The 26178-nt window shown below is 35.2% G+C and overlaps 1 protein-coding gene across 1 annotated transcript in view; it reads left to right on the top strand.

Annotated features, from left to right (window-relative positions):
• The window catches only part of LOC129001032 (protein yellow-like), a 57674-nt gene extending 31883 nt beyond the window's left edge, over positions 1 to 25791 (top strand). Inside the window, exons 7-10 of the mRNA XM_054428173.1 lie at positions 10784 to 10962; positions 17168 to 17278; positions 17934 to 18097; positions 23952 to 25791. Of these exons, the coding sequence (XP_054284148.1) occupies positions 10784 to 10962; positions 17168 to 17278; positions 17934 to 18097; positions 23952 to 24015 (518 nt within the window). The 3' untranslated portion in view covers positions 24016 to 25791. The remainder of the gene's footprint in view (positions 1 to 10783; positions 10963 to 17167; positions 17279 to 17933; positions 18098 to 23951) is intronic.
• The last annotated feature ends 387 nt before the right edge of the window (positions 25792 to 26178 follow it).

Here is a 26178-nt window from a genome sequence, read left to right as displayed (position 1 = left end):
CAGGCTATCCATTTACTAAAGCAGCACTGATATCAAGTAAGTATCTGTGCAACTCCATTACTTTATGGGACACTGAAGAACAACTAACAGTACACACAACCAGAAGATATCAGGTTTGTTTGAACAACCAGAAGTAGGAAATGGACTAAACAACCCTTTTAAGAGCAGGAAACTCACCCTTCACACCCTCTTCAAACGGATTGATACCTTGATATTTGATAGGCTAAAAATATGACAAACGACAGAATGACTGATCACTTGAATTTGGACGTTTCAGAAGTATCTGCATTGTGTTTATATTATGACTAGGAATGAAGTGCGGCAGGTCAGAAGAGACTACTGATCATCACCAACTTTTCAACTGTGAGGAGCTCATTGAGATGAGATAAACAGCTATTGGCAATCTGGTAAATTGGAAAAGAGGGTGACACACCTAAGTGACTTAAATTTAAGATCAAGTATAGCGTGCTGTGAAAGGAGGCAAGAAGGGCATGCTGAAATAAGAAGTCGTATTATTCCAGTAAAAATCCAATATAATGAAATAAACTCTTAAAACTAACAATTGTTCAGTATGATAAAACACCTTAGAAAATTAACAAAAACTATTTCTCCACTTAACCAAAATAAACTTTACAACCATTACTAACCCCCCCCCTTTTATTTTGCCCTCCCCTTTCTTTGATCGATCAAACCTTATATATAAATCCCCCTAAAACTTCTCGTCCTCTCCAAAGTCCATACTTTCCTACTTTACAACTCAAATATAGGCCTAATCATAAAACTTCTTAAATATATCTATTTTAGTCTAGTCACACATCTATCCAGCAAAGTTAATTTCCCCAAATTTTTCCTAAAGCCTAGCTAGTTTCTCCACAATAAATTTAAACATGGAATACCAATAATTATCATTCTGTTCTCATTGATAAACATTTGAAATAACCCCCTAAATAAAATCATTTTAAGTACAAAATATAAAATATTTTAACAAATTACCCTTTAACACAAATCTTACTGAATTTACATAATAATAATAAAACTGACCATAAAGTAATTTTAAAACAGCTGTCTCAAACATGTGTCTAATACATCTTTATCCTTTAACGAATTACTAAATCAGTTTACTGTGACATTTTAATAAAACACAAATAACCTCAATTAAACATATCCTTCTTCCATATCGAAATAAATAACTGTTTAGACAAATCCTTAATAACTACCCCAAACTAAAACAATATTAAAATCCTGTCGGTTCAACTAGAACATGACTTTGAAACCAACCTAATTTTACCTTAAAAAATAAAATTTAATCGAAATATTCTCTCTGAACAGTTACTGATAGTTATAAAAATCATTTAGATTGACACAATGCTCTTTAAGTTTAATCCCTTTTAAGATACAAAGCTAAAACAATTTTTTAACACTCGTTAAAACCTGAGCCAAAAACACGTGGTGTTCAATCTTCATATCTATCAAAATTTAAGTAAAAATTATTAATTGGTTTACCCAAAAATGCTTAGCTATATATATTTACATATTGAAGTTGTACTGATTTTTCCTGGAATAACCTTAAACATAAATTGCTTAATTATTTGCATTACATACCTCCAAATCGAGGGAACAAGTTGACTGTCGACCACAACTACGCAAAATGAGATTGAAACAAAGTGGTTCTCCTCCAAATTATGAATCATCGCTACCCTAAGCCTAGTCTCGAACACTTGCCACCAGACTGCGCGCTTGCAGTTATCAATGCTGGTATCGACTTGAACTAAGAAAACCGGTTTCTTCTAGTTTTCCAGGATTTGTACTAACATTCAATTCTATTACCTTATAATCTATGAAAATAAAATATAATTTCTGTCACAATCGTGACAAATCTCCCCTTTCAAACAAAAAATATTGTTTTGCAAATCAAAATAAAACGCATTTTTTTTGTTCTCACCCTTTTTTTTCTCGGTGTCATAATCCACACCTAAGCTCCTTAAACAACACGGTTCGACGACCTCAAACCACAGACATTGAAAAGTAAACAAACCTTTCCGCTTGCATTATCTCTTATCAAACATCTGACCCAACTATCAAGGTCGCGTCCTCCGCCGCGCGCTTATTTCAGGTTGCTTACATCTCCTCCCCTTTCATTACTCATCATTTTACTCAATTATTTGATATAATTGTCAAACTTCATTTTCAGTTCATTTAAAACTTCATGTTAGTAGCCTGGATTACATTGCTAATCTTACTATCTCATAACATGAATCTCAAAATTTCTTATAAACTAACACATATTTATTTACAATATAATACAAGAAACATTACATTTGTTTAAAACACATCACTGAAAAAACAACTTTTTTAAATAGGTGCCTATTTTATATACATTGTTTAATATCTAACATCAACATGGCATAAGAAATGTTATAATTTTAATTACATACGCTTAATTCTACCTTTTTCTAATAATTTTCCAAATTTACATAATTATAAATACTACACACACATATTGGTCTTCTTTACACTGTTATGAAGAAAGAAACCTGGCCATGTAACTTCCTTCTTACAGACTGTGCGTGAAGAAGAGATAAGACCTTTGTTGCTTCATTCACTCGCGTCCGAGTGATAAGCAAAAATTCCAATCGTATTGTAGTAAAATTCAATTACATCATTTTATATTTTAGATGTATCCTTTCTTTCACTTTTACTGATTGCTAAAGTTTACTATCGGATTTCAGTCTATTCTGCGTTCCTAACAATAATCTCGTCATGCTTCGCTCTAAAGTGTCAAGCTTCGCGTTCCATATCAATTAATTTATTGTGTCATTAATTCAGGCTTCGCTGATAACCTTCCACTTAGGCGTTCAATACCACGTTATTATTCAGGCTTCACAACAAATATTCACAGAAATCTACTAAGTTACTATGTACATATAATCATTTCTTATCTCATGTCATCACAATTGCCCTACTTTAATCATACCATCTTTAATTGATCAAGGTGCGCTCTTTGAATGATTTTTAAATCTGATACCTTTTGCAATAATACGGTTACAGGTGTCAAGAAATGGATAATCCTAAACTTTTCGGACCATTTGTATGCAAGTTTTGCTTGGAACTTGGCTGCCTTGTTACTAATATGGTGAAGCCTTACATACACTTCATCAAACAACTTAAATGGATGTTTACTCCCTTCTTTCACTAATCTCCGTTCCTTGGTTTTAGCGTGAGCAAGCCTTAGATTTCTTATCGCAGTACTAAACTTGGCCTTTATTCCTCCCTTATCAGTTGCATCGCCGAGTAACTCCTTTACCTTCCACAATGTCGACAAACTACAATTTGGCTCAAAGTTGTACATAAGTTCAAATGCTGTGTGTTTGGTTACATCATTTACAGCAGTATTAATTGCTAACTGTACATAATGCAAACTACTATCCCAGCTGTCATGACAATCGTGATGTAGAGCTACCATGCTACCTTTTACAGTTTTTATGTAGCGCTCGCTCTTATTCGACTTTGCATTATACGCCACAATCCTGTGTAATTTCACACCATATTTGAAACAGAAATTCTTAAACTCATTTCCTCTAAAGTAAGCAGCATTATCACAAACAATCATCTCAGGTGTTCCTACATGTTTAAAAACCTGTGTTTCCAATGCCTTAACAATATTGCGTGTTTTTGCATCTCTTAATGGAACTAACCAGACATACTTAGTGAAATCATCTACTACCACTAACAACATACTATTGCCTATCTTACTCCTCGGGAAACTACCTGCAACGTCAATATACAGCTTACTCATAGGTTTCGAAGCTTGGTAATCTACTATTTCTCCATGATACGTACGCTGACATTGTTTAGACCTAGAGCACTCCTCACACTTTCTTACATAATTTCTTATGTCATCCAACATCCTTTCCCAATAAAATATATGCTTTATCTTATTCGCTGTTTTAGAAATACCTAAATGACACCCTGTGCTAACGCTGTTGTGAAAATAATGTAATACCATGTCTTTCATTGCTTCCGGAACTACAATCCGACCTTTTACTTTATTCGATGGTTTGAATAATAACACTCCCTTACTTATCGTGTATGGTGACACCTTATCACCATTCTGTATCTGGTCTATTATCTTTGAAAGGCTTTCATCTTTTCGTTGGTGCTCACGTATGTCAGTAAAGGCTGCTGGATACTCCGTTAAGTTATTAATTACATTACTAAGGCTGACTTCCTTATTCATTACACAACTCAGGTTATTTACCAACTCATTTATCTTATCATCTGACATCTCACTTTCGACTTCAATATTGGGATATCCCTCAAACATCCTAGACAAGCAATCCGCAATCTTATTATCCTTACCTTTAATGTGCTTTACTTTGAAAGGTAACCCCAATATTAACTCTGTCCAGCGCCCCAATTTACCTAACTTATTGTGGTGTGATAAAACCCAAGATAAACTTTGATTGTCCGTCTCTAAATAAAATGGCATAACTTCCAGGTAACTCCTAAACTTTTGAATCGACAGTACAACTGCTAATGCTTCCTTCTCATAAACAGTTAGGTTTAGTTCCTGCTTTGTAAACTTCTTAGAGTAATAATGTACAGGAAATCTAACACCATCGATCTCTTGCAATAACACTGACGCCAAACCTACTTGGCTCGCATCTGTTTGCAGTATAAAGGGCATGTCATAGTTTGGTAATCTTAACACGGGAGGGTTACTGATTAATTCTTTCAACTTTTGAAAATTAGCTTCACATTCAGCCGTCCATATAAACTTAGCGTTTTTCTTTCGTAACTCATTTAGAGGAGCACATAATATTGCATAATTTTCAATGAACCTCGAGTAAAAATTTATCATTCCAATAAACCTGCTTAGGTTTTTCACAGATGTTGGACTCTTATACTCTCTAATAGCGTTTGTCCTATCTGGGTCAACTTTCAATGTGTTGTGGGAAACCCGGTGTCCTAGGAAACTTATTTCCTCCGCAGCAAACAGCACCTTACTTGGATTAACAGTCAAATTAGCTTTTGATAACCTATTTACAACTTCTGTTAAATGTTCCATATGTTCCTCTGGATCTTTAGAGAAAACCACTATATCGTCAACAAACGATATTACAGACTTGAATTTTAAGTCTCCAAAGACTCTATCTAGATAACTTGACAATAACCCAGATCCAAGGTGTAGTCCATAGGGACAACGGCGGTATTGGTAAAGTGAGTAAGGAGTGGAGAACGCAGTTAGGTGCCTACTTTTAGGATCTAAGGGAACCTGATAATACGAATTGTTTAAATCTAGCACAGTGTAAATTGAAGCTCCGCTAAGATAGTTAAATGACCCTTGCAATTCTCCTATAGGGTGCACGATAGGCTCAATCTTTGAATTCAGTTCTTTATAATTTGTCACTAGCCTATGACCTTTCCCCTCCCCTTTACTAACTAGGAAACTAGGTGATGAATAGTTTGACAAACTTGGTTCAATAATATCTTGCTTTAATAACGAATATGTTATGTCTCGCATGATTTTCATGTTTGGCGGGGAAACAGGATAGGGTCTTATCTTTACTGGAGTAGTGTCCTTTAACTTTATTTCACATTCAAAATCTAAAGCCTTTCCTATTTCATTTGTAAAAACCTGTGGATTGCGTTCTACTAAACTTTCAATTCGGTCCTTGAGATTTAACCGCCCAATCTTTAACTCTAAACCACCACAACTGACAGCTTTCACATTGTTATTTTCGTTTACATTCAAATTGAAAATATTGTCCATATCAAATGAAAAATAACCTTTATTTTCTCTTAGATTTAAAACTAGTCCAGTTTTCTCCATGAACCTAACTCCTAATATTACATCCCAGGTTATTTTCTCGGCAATAAAAAACTGCACGGACCATGACTTATTTTGGATTTTTACTTTCACAATGCATTTACCTAATAAGTTTACGGATTCACTTGTAGCGGTTACACAGTTAACCTTATCGTTAGACCTGCTTATCACTAGCCTTTTAGATTCCAGCTTATCATAAACATTCTTACTTATAATGTTTATAGAGCTCCCCGAATCTAACAATGCACACTGTACCATATTGTTACTAAAATGTACATTTACTACTGGCAAGTTATGAATACCTCTTTTAGTTTTGAACCAACGCCTATTCTTAATCTTTCTCTCTAATTTCTTTTCCTGATTTTTCTCATTCTTAACATGTTTCTTAACATCTAAATTACATAAACTGTTATTGAATGTTTTCTTAAATTTCTTTTTATTAAAGTCCCCTGTTTTATGGAAGGCACTCTTCCCGCTCACTAGTTTCCCTGATTGTTGGTCCCTGTAGGCCTACTCCCGACGTCTTCCCTGTTTGACACGCCACTTGTGTGACCTCCCCTAGTGTAACCTCCCCTAATGTCCCTACCTCGTTTCCAACAATCCCTTATGAAATGACCGGGTTTAGAACAGTAGTGACATAATCGTGGTTCCATCTGGTTACTCCCGCCTTCTCTTCCATTAGTCGTATTTACATTATTTACATAACCACGACCAGAATTATTACCGCCAAACTGATTCCTTCTCCCTCTTATCTGTTCCCTTTCCCAGTCATTATACTCAACATTCTTAATTACCATACACATTTTTTCCAAATCTTGTAAACTTTTAGGAAATTCCTGGAAAACTAATTTATTTCTGTCCCTCGGGTTTATTCCTACGATAATTACGTCAATCAGTTCACGTTCTGAGTAATCACATTTTAATAACTCCGCGTTATTCCTTACCTCACACACATACATGGCAAGAGGTTCGTCTGGACCCTGGGGTCTATGTACCAGGTCACGTTTTAGCTTCTCATATAAACCCTGTGGAATGAAGTACCTTAGTAAGGCACTATGCACAGAGCTTACGTTTGACCGACATTGGATGTGCGTTTTTATTCTACCCAACAATGGTTCGCTTACATGACTAGCTACAACCTCTAAAACCTGTGAATCATTAAGTTTACCACACTTTTTTAACTTATTTACTACATTGAGTAAAGCTAATAACTTATTGTGGTCCAAGCCATTAACATTAGAAGGGATTTCACGTATGATTTTTTCAAGTGGATTTGTTAGCTTTGTAAACAACTCAGAAGTAGAAGATGTATGCAACCTCTTATCAATACCCAAATTGCTTATCTCTACATTAGACCCAGAAACATTGTTTTCTGTTTGGTTCTTATCCAAATTACCCATCGCTTGCGCATTTTCTGGCTCAAAAACATCCTTACTATAATCTATACTATCCGACTCGATACCATTCTCCTCAACTTCATGTGTTTCACTTAACTTTCTCAAACTAGCTTCAACTACGGTCTGGTCTAACCTATCTAAACCTTTACGCAGTGCCTTTTCCCACTGATTGGACTCATTGACCCATTCTGAAACCTGGCTTCGCGATTGATCTGGCAAACGAATATTCCCGTTTTCGAGCAAATTACCCAAACGTCGCTTCAAATGACTGACTCGCTCTTTCAACCTATGAATACCGACCGCCTCCTTAATCTCTTCAACACTCGCGAGTAATTCCCGAAATTCTTCAACCTTCTCTCGACAATTGTCTAGTTCTATTGTTACCCTTAACACAGTTAAATTTTCCCATTTCGTCGGTACATTATCCTTCAACGCCTTCCTAAGTTGTTTTCTCAAGATAGTTACAGTATTATTTACAGTAACAGGGAAACCCCGCCATTGCAACTCGTACAACAGCTCATCTTTGTGGAGCAGATCAACATTGAAACCCATGATTTATTTACTTGACTCAAAACCTTTAAAATCTCTATTTCATCATGCTTCTCTCTCCGCCTCTCACAAACACGAACTTGATTAGCAGAGTGGCGCATCTGACACACCTAAGTGACTTAAATTTAAGATCAAGTATAGCGTGCTGTGAAAGGAGGCAAGAAGGGCATGCTGAAATAAGAAGTCGTATTATTCCAGTAAAAATCCAATATAATGAAATAAACTCTTAAAACTAACAATTGTTCAGTATGATAAAACACCTTAGAAAATTAACAAAAACTATTTCTCCACTTAACCAAAATAAACTTTACAACCATTACTAACCCCCCCCCTTTTATTTTGCCCTCCCCTTTCTTTGATCGATCAAACCTTATATATAAATCCCCCTAAAACTTCTCGTCCTCTCCAAAGTCCATACTTTCCTACTTTACAACTCAAATATAGGCCTAATCATAAAACTTGAAAATATTGATGTGTAACATGGTGAAGGGTACTCATCACTTCACGGATGCTGTCTTCAATCCTCGGTGGAGCTTCAGTGAGATGATCTGAGCCGGAGACAGTCTACTGGTGAGAAGACGTCCATGGTTTTGCAAACAGATTGTCCCCAGACGGTGGTTAGGCCCCCCAAGAAGCTGATACTGGTCCAGGCTCCTCCAGACAACAGATAGGCGATGGTGTACTCTCCGACGATGTTTAACTCTGGGACTTGAACCCTAGGACATGTTCCAAATTCGTACTATGGATCCCTTCTTAAATATATCTATTTTAGTCTAGTCACACATCTATCCAGCAAAGTTAATTTCCCCAAATTTTTCCTAAAGCCTAGCTAGTTTCTCCACAATAAATTTAAACATGGAATACCAATAATTATCATTCTGTTCTCATTGATAAACATTTGAAATAACCCCCTAAATAAAATCATTTTAAGTACAAAATATAAAATATTTTAACAAATTACCCTTTAACACAAATCTTACTGAATTTACATAATAATAATAAAACTGACCATAAAGTAATTTTAAAACAGCTGTCTCAAACATGTGTCTAATACATCTTTATCCTTTAACGAATTACTAAATCAGTTTACTGTGACATTTTAATAAAACACAAATAACCTCAATTAAACATATCCTTCTTCCATATCGAAATAAATAACTGTTTAGACAAATCCTTAATAACTACCCCAAACTAAAACAATATTAAAATCCTGTCGGTTCAACTAGAACATGACTTTGAAACCAACCTAATTTTACCTTAAAAAATAAAATTTAATCGAAATATTCTCTCTGAACAGTTACTGATAGTTATAAAAATCATTTAGATTGACACAATGCTCTTTAAGCTTAATCCCTTTTAAGATACAAAGCTAAAACAATTTTTTAACACTCGTTAAAACCTGAGCCAAAAACACGTGGTGTTCAATCTTCATATCTATCAAAATTTAAGTAAAAATTATTAATTGGTTTACCCAAAAATGCTTAGCTATATATATTTACATATTGAAGTTGTACTGATTTTTCCTGGAATAACCTTAAACATAAATTGCTTAATTATTTGCATTACATACCTCCAAATCGAGGGAACAAGTTGACTGTCGACCACAACTACGCAAAATGAGATTGAAACAAAGTGGTTCTCCTCCAAATTATGAATCATCGCTACCCTAAGCCTAGTCTCGAACACTTGCCACCAGACTGCGCGCTTGCAGTTATCAATGCTGGTATCGACTTGAACTAAGAAAACCGGTTTCTTCTAGTTTTCCAGGATTTGTACTAACATTCAATTCTATTACCTTATAATCTATGAAAATAAAATATAATTTCTGTCACAATCGTGACAAGGGTAGAAAGCAGAAAACTATCAAAGGTGCTTGGACATTGAAGGACTTTGGAAACATCAACTGACTAAATTGTGCAACGGTTTTACAAATCCATATGAAGCACCTTGGTTGGGGCTTGGGGCCTCAGCCCGCCTCTTCCAGATAGAAAGATATAATGATATAACAAGTATGAGGAGTTAACTATTACACCCCATTACGTGGTACAGTCATCCCAAATTAAAAATAACACAAAATTTCACATTACTTGACCGTTTGCAATATCAGTTGGATAACACAGAAACACTCTGTACATTTAAACCCTCTTGAATTTATTCTTTCACTGAAACCTTGCACCACAGCAGAAGCTTTGGCAAATAGTATATTTCATAACAAGAGTAGAAAGTAAGTCATTAAATATTTGACACCATGTTTGAAGTGCGAGATTTATCGAGCTACGATAAAAAGACTAATTATTTTCTTAAGTAAAACAGATAATTCTTTTATTACAGTTATACGAAACTCATAGCATTTTTTAGGTTATTCCTTCAATTTAAATTTAAGTTTTAAGTTTTTGTACAGTTTTGGTTATTGAAAATTGAAAAAGTTGACAAAACAATAACACCTCTTTGTTTGTTTACGTCGGCAAAATCCAAAAAAGATACAGTAGTAAACATTTCTTTTGCATAGTAAACGTTCTTTTTCCGTAGTAAACAATGTAATGATGAATTTTGGCAGGTGATAAACATGTAACGAAAACAGCTCATTTCACAGTAGTGTAGGGAAATAGTAATTTCGTTCCTAGTGCCGAAAATGAGGTTTTGCCAGCTCGAGATAGTTTCAAGAGCTGCAAAACCATTTCAGTTGATTTTTGGCCCTAGGGATGTAAAAACCTGCTAGGTCCCCAAATGACGATGACAGCTGGCATAGACAGCAATACGTAGCTTTCTTTGGGCCTCCAATAAACATTTGTAAAACGGCTAAAAACATCGTAGTGTGGTGAAAAAGATATTCTCTAAGTAACAAATATAATTTCATTGCTTAAGTATTGCAAGGTTCTACTGCATGTAGTTATATTGAGTAAAGATAACAAAAGTGACTAATGTTTCATCTATGTTCCTTCCTAGGTAATTTAATTGTAACCAGGGAAGAACTCAAAAGAACTCTTTTTAATTTCTGCTACTGCAGGTCCTATCCGCACAAACGGAGACCGCACTCTATACTTCCATAGCCTAGCCAGTGTACGGGAGTCCTGGGTATCCACTTCTGTTATCCGCAATCATTCTCTGTTTTCCGAGGACCCTGGAGCATCTCCGCGGAGCTTCCATGTATTTGATACTACAAGAAGTTCACAGTCGGCTGCCGAGGTGGGTAGCAAGATTCTATGGTAAAAGATGCTTGATCTTACATAATTAGATGATATAGTATAAATCTCAATGTAAAAGCTTGTTACATATAATAAAGAGGCTAAAGCTTAGCCATGTTTTTCTTATAATTTCAAGCTACTGCATGAGTAAAGAGGATGTTTAAGCTGGATCATGGTTCAATTGAACCTCAAAAAGAAAGATAATTCTTCTAATCCTTACTAAGTAAGTTTAAAGTTAAAGTTTAATCCTTTTTAGTAAGTTCTAGAACTCCTCTTACAAATATATTACTCTTTTAGTGGAAGGTATTCTACTGGGTTGCCGGAATTTTATTCCCAGAATTTTAAATAGCGTTTAGGCAACTGTAGATGTACAGCCCGGAATTTGACCCCCCGGAATTATACCCCCGGACTTTTACCCCCTGGCCAGATAAAGAAATTATTGAGAATGATTAGTTTTCTTCTTTCAGTTTGAACCCTTCTCGGACGGGCAAAATCGTGACATAGAACGGAAAAAAATTATAGGAAAAAATAAAAATTAATTTTCCTTATTTGTGTTTTGTTATACATGCTGATGACTCTAATGTTTTGTTTTCAGGAAAATCCAATTTAACTATTGAAAAATCCTCAAACAGGAGTCTCCTCTCTATAAAAAAGTTTTTGGATGAAAGAAATCTGCTTATCAGCACAACAAAATCAAATCTAATATCCTTTTCAACTAAACAATCAATAACAGCATTTGAACCTAATATTTTTATAAAAACAGACAAAATTTATCAGGTAAACCAAACAAAGTTTCTGGGACTGGTTATTGATGAAAATCTATCTTGGGATAATCACATAAACTATGTAGTAAATAAATTATCATCTGGCATTCATGCCTTGTCCAAGGTTTGCAACTTGGAAACTCTTAGGATAATCTATTATTCTCTAATTCATTCCCACATCTATGGAATCGCCATTTACGGAGCAACAACTAAGGCAAATTTGGATAAAATACTTATAAAACAAGAAAAAGCTATTAGAGTGATCATGAAATTAAAAAGAACAGATTCAGTTAAAAATATCTTTCCTGAATTGGGTGTATTAACAGTTTACAGTTTGTATATATATGAGACAATAATTTATGCAAAACAATTTCATTTATTATCCACTGCAAGTAAATATAACACACGCTTTCAAATTAACCTTCCTAGACATAATTTAGAATTCTATACCAAAAAACCTTCATATGCAGGCTTAAAATTTCTTCAAAAATTACCGATTTCACTTAAAAAAGAAAATAATACAAACCGATTCAAAAGCCTACTAAAAGACTTGTTGATAAGAAACCCATTTTATTCCATCAAAGAATTTTTAAATTGTAATCTCGAAACGACCATTTGAATTCCAGTTACTACCTAGTTTTACTCTAACGTAACCTTCTAAGATTTTGTGATTTTTTAAAGTTGTAGCACTCATTTTTAGTTTTACTATATAAATCCTTTGTGAATGATTTTAATTATTTAGTTTATAATTTTTTGTTTATGTTAGTTTAATGACGCTATTCAAGACATATTGTCTAAACTTTGTGAATAAAGAATATTTGATTGATTGATTGATTGATTGATACATAAAATAAACATAATGTGCTCATAATGTGTTTAGTGAGTCGGTGGCTCAGTCGATAGTGTCGTGGACTTCGGGCCCAAGGCAGCGATGTCGTGGGTTCGGATCCTGGTCACTGCCGAAAACATTTTATTAGTAAAATTCACATTTGTACTGTACTGGCTCACTCCTTGCTTTGCTGTAAACGATCCACGAACGGGCGTTTAGTCTATGTGGACGGGCAAATGCAAGGTTAATGCAGAGGCCGCCAAACTCTTTAAAAAAATAACAAAAATAAAAAAATAAAAAAAACACAATGCAACACTTCATACTGTCAAAATAATTTGTTCCTTGTTTTTAACTAGGCCTGCGGATATATCTGCTACCTGTCTGTGGATGAGTAGAAAAGCAGCAGATATATCCGCCACCCGTCTTTGAACATATGACCATGACAACTTTAGGCAATAAATAAAGAACAATATGTAAATAATAAATAAAGACAACGTAGTTGAGCACAAAACATCGAGGGGGGAGCGTAGTAGGGGTGGATGGTGTGCGTGAGAGGGGGAGGCGCAGGAGAGGGGTAGGCGCGGGAGAGCGCAGCCATGGAGAGAGCAGGAAAGTGGCGCCTTGGTACCGCGAAACAACTGGTTACTCCTCAAGCACCTGCCAGTCTGTCTGAAGAGAAGGCGGATACATCCGCTTCCTGTCCGGAACATCAAAAACCATAAGCTGATATATCTGCTACCCTTCCTTTATCGCCATAGACTTAGGCGGATATATTTGTCACCCGTCTGTGAAGGGTTAATTTAATAGTAAACATTTTATTATTAAGTACCCTATCTAAATTTATTTGTAATCTCAACTAAGTAAACAGGTTTCGCTGTTTAATTTTGATATTCAGGATTTGGGTTTGGAGTCAACAGTTGGATAATATGAATGTTTGATAAACGGAGTATCTCATTTAAATGATAGTTTGGTGAACATTTTTTCAAACGATTTATTATACCACTGTGGAAAAAATGTACTTCCTTGCTGTTGTTTACTTATGTAGCACTCTTTTTTTTGCCGCACTCCAGAATGCCAATCAAACAACACAAAACAGCATGCTTTTATTAGGCATGTAACTCGTATGCGCATGGAAATCGGTTTGCAACGCTTAAAGATACTACGACTACGATCAGCTGTTGCAGTGATTCCCATTTCGTTCAATGATAGGATTTAACATATAACCTAAAAATGTGTTGCATAGTGTTTGAAAGACTAAGATTATTTATATGCTTTATAGTAACTGTAGGAAGAATGTAAGGTGTAACACGAGTGCAAAGTGGGTTTTCAATATTCAGTACTCTCCATAAGAGGAACATGGGTATTTTATAACAGTTTTTTTTTATTTTCTCCGTAACCAATAACTGTACAAAACAATTTTTTTTTTTTTTTTTTTAAAGAGGTTGGCGGCCTCTTTTAACCTTGCATTTGCCCGTCTACATAGACTAAGCGCCCGTGCGTGGATCGTTTGCAGCAAAGCAAGGAGTGAGCCGGTACAGTACAAAGGTGAACTGTACTGATAAAATGTTATAGGCAGTGACCAGGATCCGAACCCACGACATCGCTGCCCTGGGCCCGAAGTCCGCGACGCTACCGACTGAGCCACCGACTCACATTGATATACTGAATTATTTTATTTTTATTTTTGTATATTTATATAAATTTGAACGAATGGTATTTTTAGCCTTTGGGGTCATGAAATATAAAATTAAATCGCTCCCGGGCCTAAGTCTCACTGTGCCACCTACGGTAATAGCTCCTTCCCTATAGGGAAATTCGCTAAAATTTACTTAAATGTGAACTAAAGGAAGGTAACCAATGACTCTAACTTCTAAGCATTATACCTGTGGCATAAGTATCACAAACACTCTACTTAAATGTGCATCTATTCAAATAGGACTAGGCGTATGATAAGTAAAATTACATGCCAGTACTAAAACACTTAACCTTCCATCGGGCGCATCACGGAAGTTACCTCCGGCCACTACTTTTTTCGTTATAAAAACCATAGTATGTGTTCGACAGGGCTGTGGCCTGATTTCCCTCACGAACCTCTTTTGCGGAATCGGTATTGTATACTCTTACCCTTTTCCCATTTGTCAGTTGACTTTGGGGAGTGGTTTGCGTCACTACTGGAAGTAGCTTCCGTGAGCGCCCTGTGATGTAACGTGTTTCCCGGAGCCTAGTTCCGTTTGCGCCCTTGTGTTTGACCTTATTTAGCGATATTTTGAAATGGATGAAGAAGAACTAATTGCGAGATTGTTGGCTAGTGTTGAAAGGGAAGACAAGGAACAACATTCAGTAGAAAGAACTTATGGTGACAAAGTAAGTTGTCCTTATGAAATAATTATCTTTTACTAATAAAAAGGTTAAATACTTGTAGTACTTGTCAGTGATCCTGGAATTTAGGTCAGCGACCCAGGTTTCGAACCTAAAGGTTCATTTTCAAGCTGATCAGGTTGAAAAATTACGTGATCCAGAGGATAAACATGTTAAAATTATCTTTGATTGAATGAGTTGTCCTTGTACAAAATTATTTTTTTTATTAGACCATGTACATGTTTTTATGTCATACAGTGGCGGCGGGCCCGCGGTGCGGGGGTGCCCGCTAGCTATGGGGACCCGTGAGCCCTGACTGGGATTTTTCGGGAAATTTTACCGGGACACAGGCCCGCAATTGTGTGACAGGATTAGCCACACGGACCCCCTATCATAACAATATTTATATGAAAATTACCATGAGTTTTTTTTATGCCGAAAATTTGTTAAACCCAGTGAGAGCACTAGGACAAGTAGTTTACAACAGCTTAACTTACACTATTATTTGGCCGATCGATATAAACTTTCTACCAACCTAAGTAAAAGAATTGTCATCAGTCATGCAGGTTGCATCAAAGTCCTCATGGATTGCGTGAAGGCGCTATTTATAATAGGACCGTATTTAGAACCAGAATGTGTCCCCGGCCTACAAGGATAAAACATTAATGTTAATCCTCCTAGGCCCCGGTGGGGCACACCAGAGAGGGCCCTCAATGCTGATTTAACTTAATGAACTTGACAATTTTTTACGATCAAATCGGCGAATTAACCTAGGTGCCTGATGCACTAGCTAATAAATAATTCCATTCTTTCATTGACGCTAAAGAAGGATTTTCATTTCACTTCACTTCTTACTATTAGGAGGCTGCACTTTAGATTTGTTTACTTTGCACTTTAGATTTGTTTACTTCGAGTCAGGTAAAAATTTTTACTTACTTATAGGCCTCGGGCCAAATCAGAGCGGTTCAAAATCGGTTTGCTTTGGAAACGGTTGATTTTTATATAATGTCGATTTTCGAGCCGAGCACTCGAGCAGAGCCTGTATATAAGCTTGAGAGATCAAGCACAAAGTCAGAAAATCAAGCTCAAGCCGATTTTCTCAGTACAATAATGCCCAATTAAAATTAAAGCTTTTATGTCCGCGAGGATCATGCTCACGAAATTGAAAGATTAGGCCTACATTTTTGCCGCGATCGCGGATATCGACGAGAACATTTCCCCGCGGGTGACGATGACGATGTCTCTGCGGCCGTAGAGACGTTCAATATTTTGCCGGATTGCGGAAGACGTTATTGACGTTTTTCTGCGAGCGAGATGTATTTAGGATTTTGCCGCGATTGCGGAACAAATTATTTCCCCGTCACCACGGGTCGCGGGGCGGAAGATATTAGGGATTGGGCCGTGACCTGGGAGACGATAATGTTATCTGATGATGTCATAGGTTATTTTGCCGCGATCATGGAAGACGATGATGACGCCTCAGGAGACGCCCTACCAAGCCAAAGTGCAAGTTTAGGCGGTAATACATGTAATAAAATATTTTATATATAACATTTTTTAAGATTATTGGGAGGGGGCCCGGTGAACAAACTTGCGGGGGGACCCGAGGGCTCTTATCGCCGCCACTGATGTCATACAATATTAAAATTTTGTTTTCTAATATACGATAGTACTGTATAAGTACAAAAAGTAAATATTTTTTTATCCACAATACTTACGTATTTTGATTTTTATTATAACACTTTCTACTTGATATACAACTTAAGCAATAGTGTAATAACTCATAAAAAAATGATTTTCTTACATTTTTATTGCTATTAAAATGTTTTTTACTCATCATTGTATAAGTTTTTGTACTCCCGGAGGTAACTTCCGTGAGCGCCCTTTGGTGTTTGAAAATCAATGCGCCCAACGGAAGGTTAACTAGGCGTATTAAATATTTTTTTTTCCTTTTAGTTGCTTACTTATAAATTTAGGCTCGGGTTTATTTTTATTCTTTTGTTGCCGAATGGGGAAGGAGCAATTATTTCTATTCACAAAATTGTTAAACTTTGGCAATACCTCCCTGTAGTTACGTTAGCATCAAATCCCAAAACGTCAATAGGAAACCTACAATTTCACATCCAAGCAAAGGATAATGGAACAAGTCTAAAACTAATTTCTTAACTTTGAATATTAGAATTTCAATCAACAGCTTTTTAAAAGTCTGCCAAAAGTTTTCTTAACACTCAGTTCTATAAACACTCTACTTCCAGGACATGACGGATGGTGGAGTCCTTATCTACAGTTTGGTGGGGGACAATGCTATTGGCTGCTGGAACTCTCACCTGCCTTACAGGAAGCAGAACTTGGATGTTATTGCAAAGGTAATGGAGGTTTAGGTTTCTTACGTTGCCCTTCTTGGATCTAATAGGGAACAACAATAATTGTTGGCGTCTCCTCAGCTATTTTGAATAGCGTTACCAAAAGATTGATGAGCTTGAGCTTGCGTAAACTTCTCTCTGTTGATTTAATTTGTGCTAGTCAACCTTAACTCATATTTTTCAAGTTCTTGTGCCAGAGTATTAAACATAAGTAGTTTTCAACTCATTTTGCTGAATTGTTTAATCTACAAATATCAAAGAACTATATTTTTGTCACTTATTCAATGAAAAGTGTGACTTCAATGAAAAGGGTGTCATAATTATTTTTGCAAAATTTGAACACTATTAGTGCAACGGTTCTTGAGTTTTTGTTACCATAACACAGTCACACAGTCACTCACATGTCGGACAACTAATCTCCGACCGCCCTTTACACAATACATAGTTTCATTCACTCAACTATTATTGCTAAAAACAAAAAAAAAATTGAGAGTCATTCAAAACCATCACCTTACTTTATTTATACTCCACCCTTGTTCACTAAGTTACTTTTTCAGAAATAAACTTAGTTTCCCCTTGTTAAAATCCTAACTAAGCCTTGGCAAGATCCAATATCAATCCATTAGTTTTCAATCTGTATCTCGGTTGTGTGTTTCAGGATGACATCGCACTTCAGTTTCAAAGTGGACTTAAAGTCTACGGAAACCTAGTTTGGTCCTTGAGTTCACGGTTTCAAAACTTTTATCTGGACGAAGTCCCCGAGGACGAGATCAATTACAGAATCAACGTAGGAAGGCTGACAGACCTTTTGAGGCATACCAGGTAGGATCTAAACATCTATGTATAGGCCACGTTGTGGAATACTTTCAAAATGTGTTAGTTTGTTTTAGCGAATTTCCCATATAGGGAATAAGCTATTACTGTAGTACTCACGGTAAGACCTGGACCCGGGACCGATTTTTTTTTCGTTTTGAGGTCCCTAGAGGTCAAAAACACCATCCGTTCAAATTCATATATATATATATATATATGTGTCCGTTAGCGCGATAACTCGAGCAAAAATGGTCCGATTTTGATGAAATTTGGTACAAACGTGTAAACCTACGTTTATTCGAACGAGTTCGCGAACCAGCATGATCGGACCATGGGAACTGGGGTTTATGGGGGCGTTTATGGGGTAAAAATGGGGTTTTCCCATTTTTTACCCAAAAAACATCAAGTTTTGCAATTTCTTTCGAAACTATTTTGTAGAGCTTAAAAAAACAAATAATTTAGTATATTGAAGCGTTATAATGCGCCTAATGGTTACGGAGAAAATTCCAAAAAATTGTAAATTTAAAATTCCCATGTTATTCTTATGGAGAATAAGTAAACTGTTGTAGTTTGCTTGTTTATAAACATATTTTGCCCAAATTTGGAAAATGTTTTTATTTCTTACTAACTATTAACATCTTACATAAAAAACACTTTTACCCTCCCTGTTGCAGCAAACCTAAGTATGTAAGCCCCCCCCTTGGACCCTGAAAAAAATAAATTTAAACGTGCATTTCGTCCTTAAAACACGCAATGTCATACAGACATCAATGTAGTTTTTATTATACTTAATAAAAAAGCGATGGCAGGAGCAGTATTAAGTTCCTCATAGACAAACTTTGTGGACAATATAGTACAACGAATAAAACAAAATTACGCTATGGAAAGTTGTACGCATGATCATATTTTTACAGGAGTCAGCGGTTGACATGCTAGGGCCAAGGCAGGAGCATCTAGCGCGCGAGCGAGGACGGGGAAACAGCCGATTTCCTGGTGTCCCATAGTTAGTTGTCAAATTGTCTGCTAGCCACTAACTTTACACAGGCATCAATCAGCAATCAGCGGTAGCACCAGTAGTCAGTAGCCTATTACCATTGACTAAGCTAGTGTTAAAGTTTATATAGTCAATGCTATTACTGAATTCGATACTATACAATTGTGACAGATCTATGAAATGGAGAAAAACTTAAGATTAAAGAACGCGTCTGCCTACTTGCTTTTTGTGACATATAACAGGTGAAATGGAAGGTTTTAGAACAATTGGGCACAGTTCTAGACGTTAGAAATGGCTTTATAAAGTCACCAAACGGCTTTTAGGAGATATGACTTTATTAATCTACAGTAGGCCTATGTTTTGAAATTTATGAAATTCGTCATAGTTTGATTTTTAAAATGTCTACTTGCTCTTGACAAAGACAAATAACCGGTGAAAAATGGGAGGTTTTTGTACAGATGTAGACATTAATAATGGCTTTAGAAAGTTAATAAGCAACTCTTAGGGGGATATGGCCGTAGCCTACAATATGTTTTGAGATTTATGAATGCAATTTTCATAGTTAGTTTTAAAAATGTCTGCTTATTCATGACAAATAAATGGGAAAATGGGAGGTTTTGCACACAGTTCTAGACGTTAAAACTGGCTGTAGAAAGTCACCCAACGGCTTTTAGGAGGATATGGCCGTAGTCTACAGTATGTTTTGAAATTCATGAATGCAATCGTCATAGTTTAATTTTTATTATGTCTATTTGCTCATGACAAACAACAGGTGAAATGGGAGTTTATGGACAATTGGGCACGCTTCTAGGTGTTAAAAGTGGCTTTAGAAAGTCACCAAACGGCTTTGAACATTCCAAATTTTCCCAGGGGAGGACCCGGACTCCCCTGCTTTATTGTGGGGTGCTCCACACCCCCCAAGCCCCCTGGTAGCCCCCCCCCTTGACAAGGTCCCAGAACCGCCACTGGCTGTTTCATTAAAAAGTATTATTCACATGGCCAAAATGTAAACAACTCTGTGGAGGGATCTTTAAAGGGTTCTGGGGCAGAATCCTAAGGGATTTTGCTTAGTTTTTCTTTTGATAACTCATCTACAGACCATACCTTTCTTTGGACACCTCTACCAAGATTCTACGCCCAGCCGTTCTCTCAAATTAGTGGGGACAAAGTTTCCAATTAAATATTTTGTTTCCCCCATGCTAATCTTATGGGAGAAACTCCAACTTTGATGGTGAAAGGGGGCGTCTACACAAAAAATACTTTATTTTGACATGTCGTTTGTAAAAATCCGTCTATTATTAACGGAGGAGTAGTGTTTCGTAGAAATCGCCTTCACGTATTATATATAAGGATTCTCCATAAGAATAATATGAATTTTTTCCGTTACCAATAACCGTACAAAACACTTTGATACACTTATTTGATTTTAAGCTCTTTAAAAAATCTAGAGACAAATTGGAAAATGTTGTTTTTTGAGGGTGAAAAATGAGAAAACCCAATTTTTACCCCATAAAACCCCTCAAAAAACCCCGTTCCCATGGTCTGATCATGCTGGTTCGCAAGCTCATACAAGTTTATCCCGCCAATCCTTAAACCAAATTTCATCAAAATCTGAGAATAATTGCTCGAGTTATCACGTTCACGGTCACATATATAACTCTCTCTCTCTCTCTCTCTCTCTGTAAATATATGTATATTATTAAGTAAATTAAAATACTAAAATACCCTAAAAACATTTTATTTTATATTACTTAAACGTGTTTCGGCCATTCATGCCATAATTTGATTAAATACGACGTTTTGGTTTTGAGTATGTGTCAAGTTTAGTAAATTGTCTTTGTCAGTAGTGTGATGTCTATAAATATAAAAGTCTTCTTTTGCATTCATTTTTTTGCCTTTATTTTCAACATCTAGAATATACATATTTTTATTTATATCTGAGAATGTATGGTCGGCATACGAGGATTTTTGCGTTGTCATGTTTTTTGATCTTATACACTATACTATTAGTACTTAATAGTATAGTGTATATGCTCTTTGTATCTGACTTCGAATGTTCGACCTGTTTTGTTGATATGTAAAATAAAAAAATTTTAGGGTACTTTGGTATTTTAATTTACTTAATAACATCTCATCGGTGTATATAATAACAAAATATATATATACATACATAAAAATTTGAACCAATGGTTTTTTTGGCCTCTGGGGACATCAAAATGAAAAAGTTAATCAGTCCCGGGCCTAGGTCTTACAGTGCCACCTACGGTAATTGCTACTTCCCTATAGGGAAATTTGCTAAAACCATAAAAACGGAAAATCAGATTACATTTTAGAATATTATGATCTTTTAACTCTTAACAAAATGGTAAGACTGCCCCCTCAATGCTGTAAAAAATACGGTTCAAAAGTTATTGCAACTTTCCTGAATTTCCCATAAAATATAAAAGTTACTCCTACCCTTTGCCTATGATAACGGTTGTTGACACAGCTAATGGGAGAAAGTATGTGTTAGATTGTTGATACCGTTGTAACAGGTCAAATATTAATAATATTATTGGGGGTAATATTTTTACGGTCATCTTAAATAGGTTGATTTGGTTCACACAAAGGCCGCAGCTAACGCTGAATGTGGTAACGTCATTGTTGAGGGAATGAACGTAGTTCTTGACCAGGGGTGGAATGGGAGTGCTGCTTGAGGAGGGACCCGAGCAGTCAGTTGTCAGTCAGCCACCAAACGTCGCTACACAATCTCCCTTGCAACAATATTTTTGGGATTGCCGATATTAAAAACCTTGAAACAATCCATACACTAGAAATTGTAGAGCAACACAATATCGCTCTACTTCATCTTTTTATAGGTCGTTAAGGTACGTTTAATATATTTGAAGTTATATTTTGTATTTTTTTCGATGTTCAAAGCAGGATTCTGCGCACACAAATAAAAATTTTGTTTTGTGGTTACTAATTGCTATAAACGTTTTATTATTCCAAATTCAAGCAAAAATTAGCTACAAACGACTCTGGCAATTGATTGAGTTAATATTAGGACACGTTTTACTTTGGTGTTAACCAAGTACGACGAGCAATTCTCACTTTATTAAAGCTCAAAAGATTATTCTATAAAATTTTTTATTGGCATGGTATTATTCTTCCAAATTTGAAATTTTTGAGTGGCTATGACGATCACATTCTAAAAGTAAGCTAATATAGTTGTTAGCATTGTTATAATTAACTAGTGGCTTGTAGGGGCAATAGCCCCTATATACAGTATATGTAATATATTCTAATAATTATTTTGTACAAATTATTTGTCTCATGGGTTACCGTACCCTACCTTGAATTATCGTTTAAATTTTTTGTATATTATAATAATGTATAACAGTTATCACATACCTGCATAATTCATTTTTATGTCTGCTCTGTTTAGGATAAAAATTCAAAAGGACTCTTCATGTGGGGGGTTTGTAACATAAATTTTCTAATCATAATACAGCAAAAGAACATTTTCAATAATCTTCACTATTAATTAAATATATATACATTTTTTTTAAATATAGACAAATTCACTTAGAAAAACACAACACATAGAGATAATGTCATCTTCCAAATTGTAAAATACTAATTCTGTAACAAAATCTCTCTGAAAACAACATTTGTTGTGTAGTATCCATTTTGGTCCATTACTTGGTCTTTATTTGTTTCTATTTCTATTTTAACGTCATCTGGCCGCTTTACCCGGCTAAAAGCAACATAAAGTTGACCATGGGTAAACACTGTTTTTTTTTTTTCAAATAAATTCCAACTTTTGGGAAGGTTTGGCCTTGCGCTTTATTTATAGTAATGGTGAAAGATAATCGCAATGGGAATTGAATCCTTTGTAAATTTAAAGGGCATATTAGGATCTGTAGATATTAGTTTTATTTTTGGCATGAAAAATATGTTCCCTTTCCCTACTCCAGTAATTACTACTAACTTTACACTTTTTTCAGACATACCCAACACAACCAATCGTACTCCATTAACTAATCCAGACCCTATTTCTTATGAGCATCACTATTGAACCAACTTTTAAAACTAATTTGTGTAGTGGCATTCCAGATGGTGTAATTGAATTTATAAACTCAATTGGTACAAACACTTAAGAATCTCTGACTATCTCATTTTAGGCTATAGTTATCTGGGCAAATTTAAAGTGTGACTAATTTTGGGTTAGAAATTACTATTATGTATTGACGAAAAGTACGGTAATATAATTTGTTGTGTTCCCTCGGTAAACTTTTCACCACATTTCATGGGGAGCTGAACAGGAAAATACATTGTATGACGATATTATAATTTATTGGTTCTCATACACCAAAATTATGTCATAGGACTACTTTTATGGCGCCCGAACAGGGGCCATAATCGTTATTGGAGAGCTTGGAAAATATTACAAGTTAGTTAATTAGTTTAGACATATTATTTCAGTGGAATTAAAATGGCAGTACTGTGTGGTTAAACGTACCACATTTTGTAATAAAGCCATAGGATATTTGTTGGAATTAAATTATTTTGGATGTGATTGTCGATTATTCATTGAATTTATTCATACCAGTCTTTATAAATTTGCTCTGCTAATATACAATTATTTAAATGGGAAGAAGTGTTTACGATTTTAACTGTCTTCAAAGGGGTTATAGTGCCCCACCTTCAAATCTGAGGGTTGTTGGTATCAGATGCCACTTGTCATTGGTTTATCCATTAATTACACAATCTAACAAAAGGGCGATGTTCTACATAATAAGACAATGGTTTGGTTTGATCCCTAACGTCATACAAAATATGCCATAGTTGGAAATAGGAAAAACAAACTAATTCAACATGTTCCAGATGTGACCATCGCAGTTCTAGCGGTTCCTCATCCAGTCTCCAGTTGAGCTTCAAGAGTCCATGATGGTCGGAGTGGGGGGCTCGTCTAGTCCCCCGCACCCCTGCTCACAGGCCTATCACCCCTACCCCCTCACAGCTCACAAGCCCCGTGCCTGTCAAGTACCGCACCTTCGTCGTCACTGATCACTACCTCATGTCTAACATGGTGGAGATGGGAGACGACTACAGCAACCAATACAGCTATGTCAAAGTCAACCATTAAACCTTCCAATGGAGGCAAAAGTATGATTAAAGATAGAACTAGACATTCTATTCCCGTGTTAAAGTTGTAACTAGTTTACGAATATAAATTAAGTATTTGAATTTAGCCACCAAGAGTGTGCTTATAAAATTACTAATTCCTGTTAAAAGCCACCATTTATTAAGAAAATCTATAATATTTATAAACTTATATTTCATATTGTAAAATTAATACATTTAATTAGTAGATACGCCTATGCTATCAGGTATTAGGCCTATCTAAAACTGTAAAAAAGAAATTGCAATCCATGGATTTTTTGTTAAAAGATACAACTAGTTATTATTAAGAGAAAATTTGTAAATTGTAATCACTAACTATAAGAAAAGTGTACTAGATTCAAGATGTAGTTGTAGCTTTTCAGTTACAAAATACAACAATCAAAAGTAGAACTTAGCCAAGTTAGAGTTAGGTTAGCTGGTTAGGCATAAATGTGTCAATTGTATGCAGTATCAACCACTCCCTATGTGGTGCGTGAAAATTCAAAGTTATGTTATCGTAGAACAAACAAACCACATGTCGTGTTCGTTAATACTTTCATGAAAGTTTGAAAGCATAAGTATGTTTTATACGAATCCATCATGAAAATATTTAATGTAGGAACACATAATAAATTGAATATCTAAGTTACAAAATGAGGTATTTTTGGAAAGTTACAAATTTCGGTCATGGTTTAGTTTAGTTGTGCAATATTATACGACTTTTTTAATAAACATAACAAATGTGAAAGACAATTTAGACTTTTTCCGCCTATTATGTAATAGTCATTATCATGATATGACTATACTTTTTATTGTTAAGTCGCATAATATTGCAAAACCAAACTAAACCAAGACCTAAATTTTTGACTTTCCAAAAATCCCTCATTTTGTATCATTGATATTTAATTACTGTACGTCTACAACGTTGAAATGGTGAAAAACCTGCAATAATACAGCTATCCATCCTGAATACCAATTACTGCATCAACTAAAAACACTTCTGTATAATCTTACATTAAATTACCAACGTAGATTGTGTTTTATGTAGACAACAGTTAAAGTTTGATACCTGACATTTAAAAGTCACCTAATTAATTCTTAAACATTTTTTATGTAGGCCTATAAACTAACACGTGTCATAATATTGTGCTGCTGACAGTACTTTTAGTCATTTAGGCTAGTATTATAAAAATGCTTTTTTAGAGTGTTGATGACGTTTGACTTTGTAAATATAGTTTATCAGCCAACCAAAAGGTACTTAAACTTATAATTAATACATATATTAAAAACTTATATTAGGGTTAGGCTACTTAGAGAACATTAACATCAAAAAACTCTGCTACCAGTATTAAAATGTGAATTCACCGTTTATGTTTTATTAGTTCTAGATGAATATTATTGTTTACCATTGATTTGGAGATAATTGATTTTCAAAGGTAAATTAGATGAGAAAAATGTTATTTTTAACTGATTTGCACTTTCACCTGTTAATGCCTGAGGAGTGCCATTGTATTTAAGATCATGTATATGTAGATGTACAATAAAACTTTATCTATAGATATTTTGTGTTTCTGTCTTCTTTTCCTTATGATTATAAATATATTCAACCTAAGCCAAACTAAGAGGCCAAAGAGATTGTACATTTTTCAAAACTGGGGAAGAACAATGTAACTAATTAGGCCTAGTTAAGATTGGTACTATAATAGCAAGGTGTAACAAAAATTAGGCCAAATTCTGCATGAATCATTTGCCTTGGTATCAACTAAGAATGACTTGAACCATTTGACAAATAATAAGCTTGCATGACTTAAGTATATGAGTTAAGGATTGAAATTGCATATTCAATTTGAATGTTTTGTAATCCCCCCCCCCCCCCCCCGGGAGGTAAATCAAAATATAAAAAATACATTTATAGTAAGTCAATTGTTTAAAATATTTAACCTCAAAA

This window comes from Macrosteles quadrilineatus, unplaced genomic scaffold (genome assembly GCF_028750875.1).
Source record: "Macrosteles quadrilineatus isolate MER2022 unplaced genomic scaffold, UCM_ALF_1.0 Scaffold_8__2_contigs__length_117827958, whole genome shotgun sequence".
Taxonomy (NCBI): Eukaryota; Metazoa; Arthropoda; class Insecta; order Hemiptera; family Cicadellidae; genus Macrosteles; species Macrosteles quadrilineatus.
The sequence above is the reverse complement of the archived record's forward strand: the minus strand, read 5'-3'. Positions and strand labels throughout refer to the sequence as shown.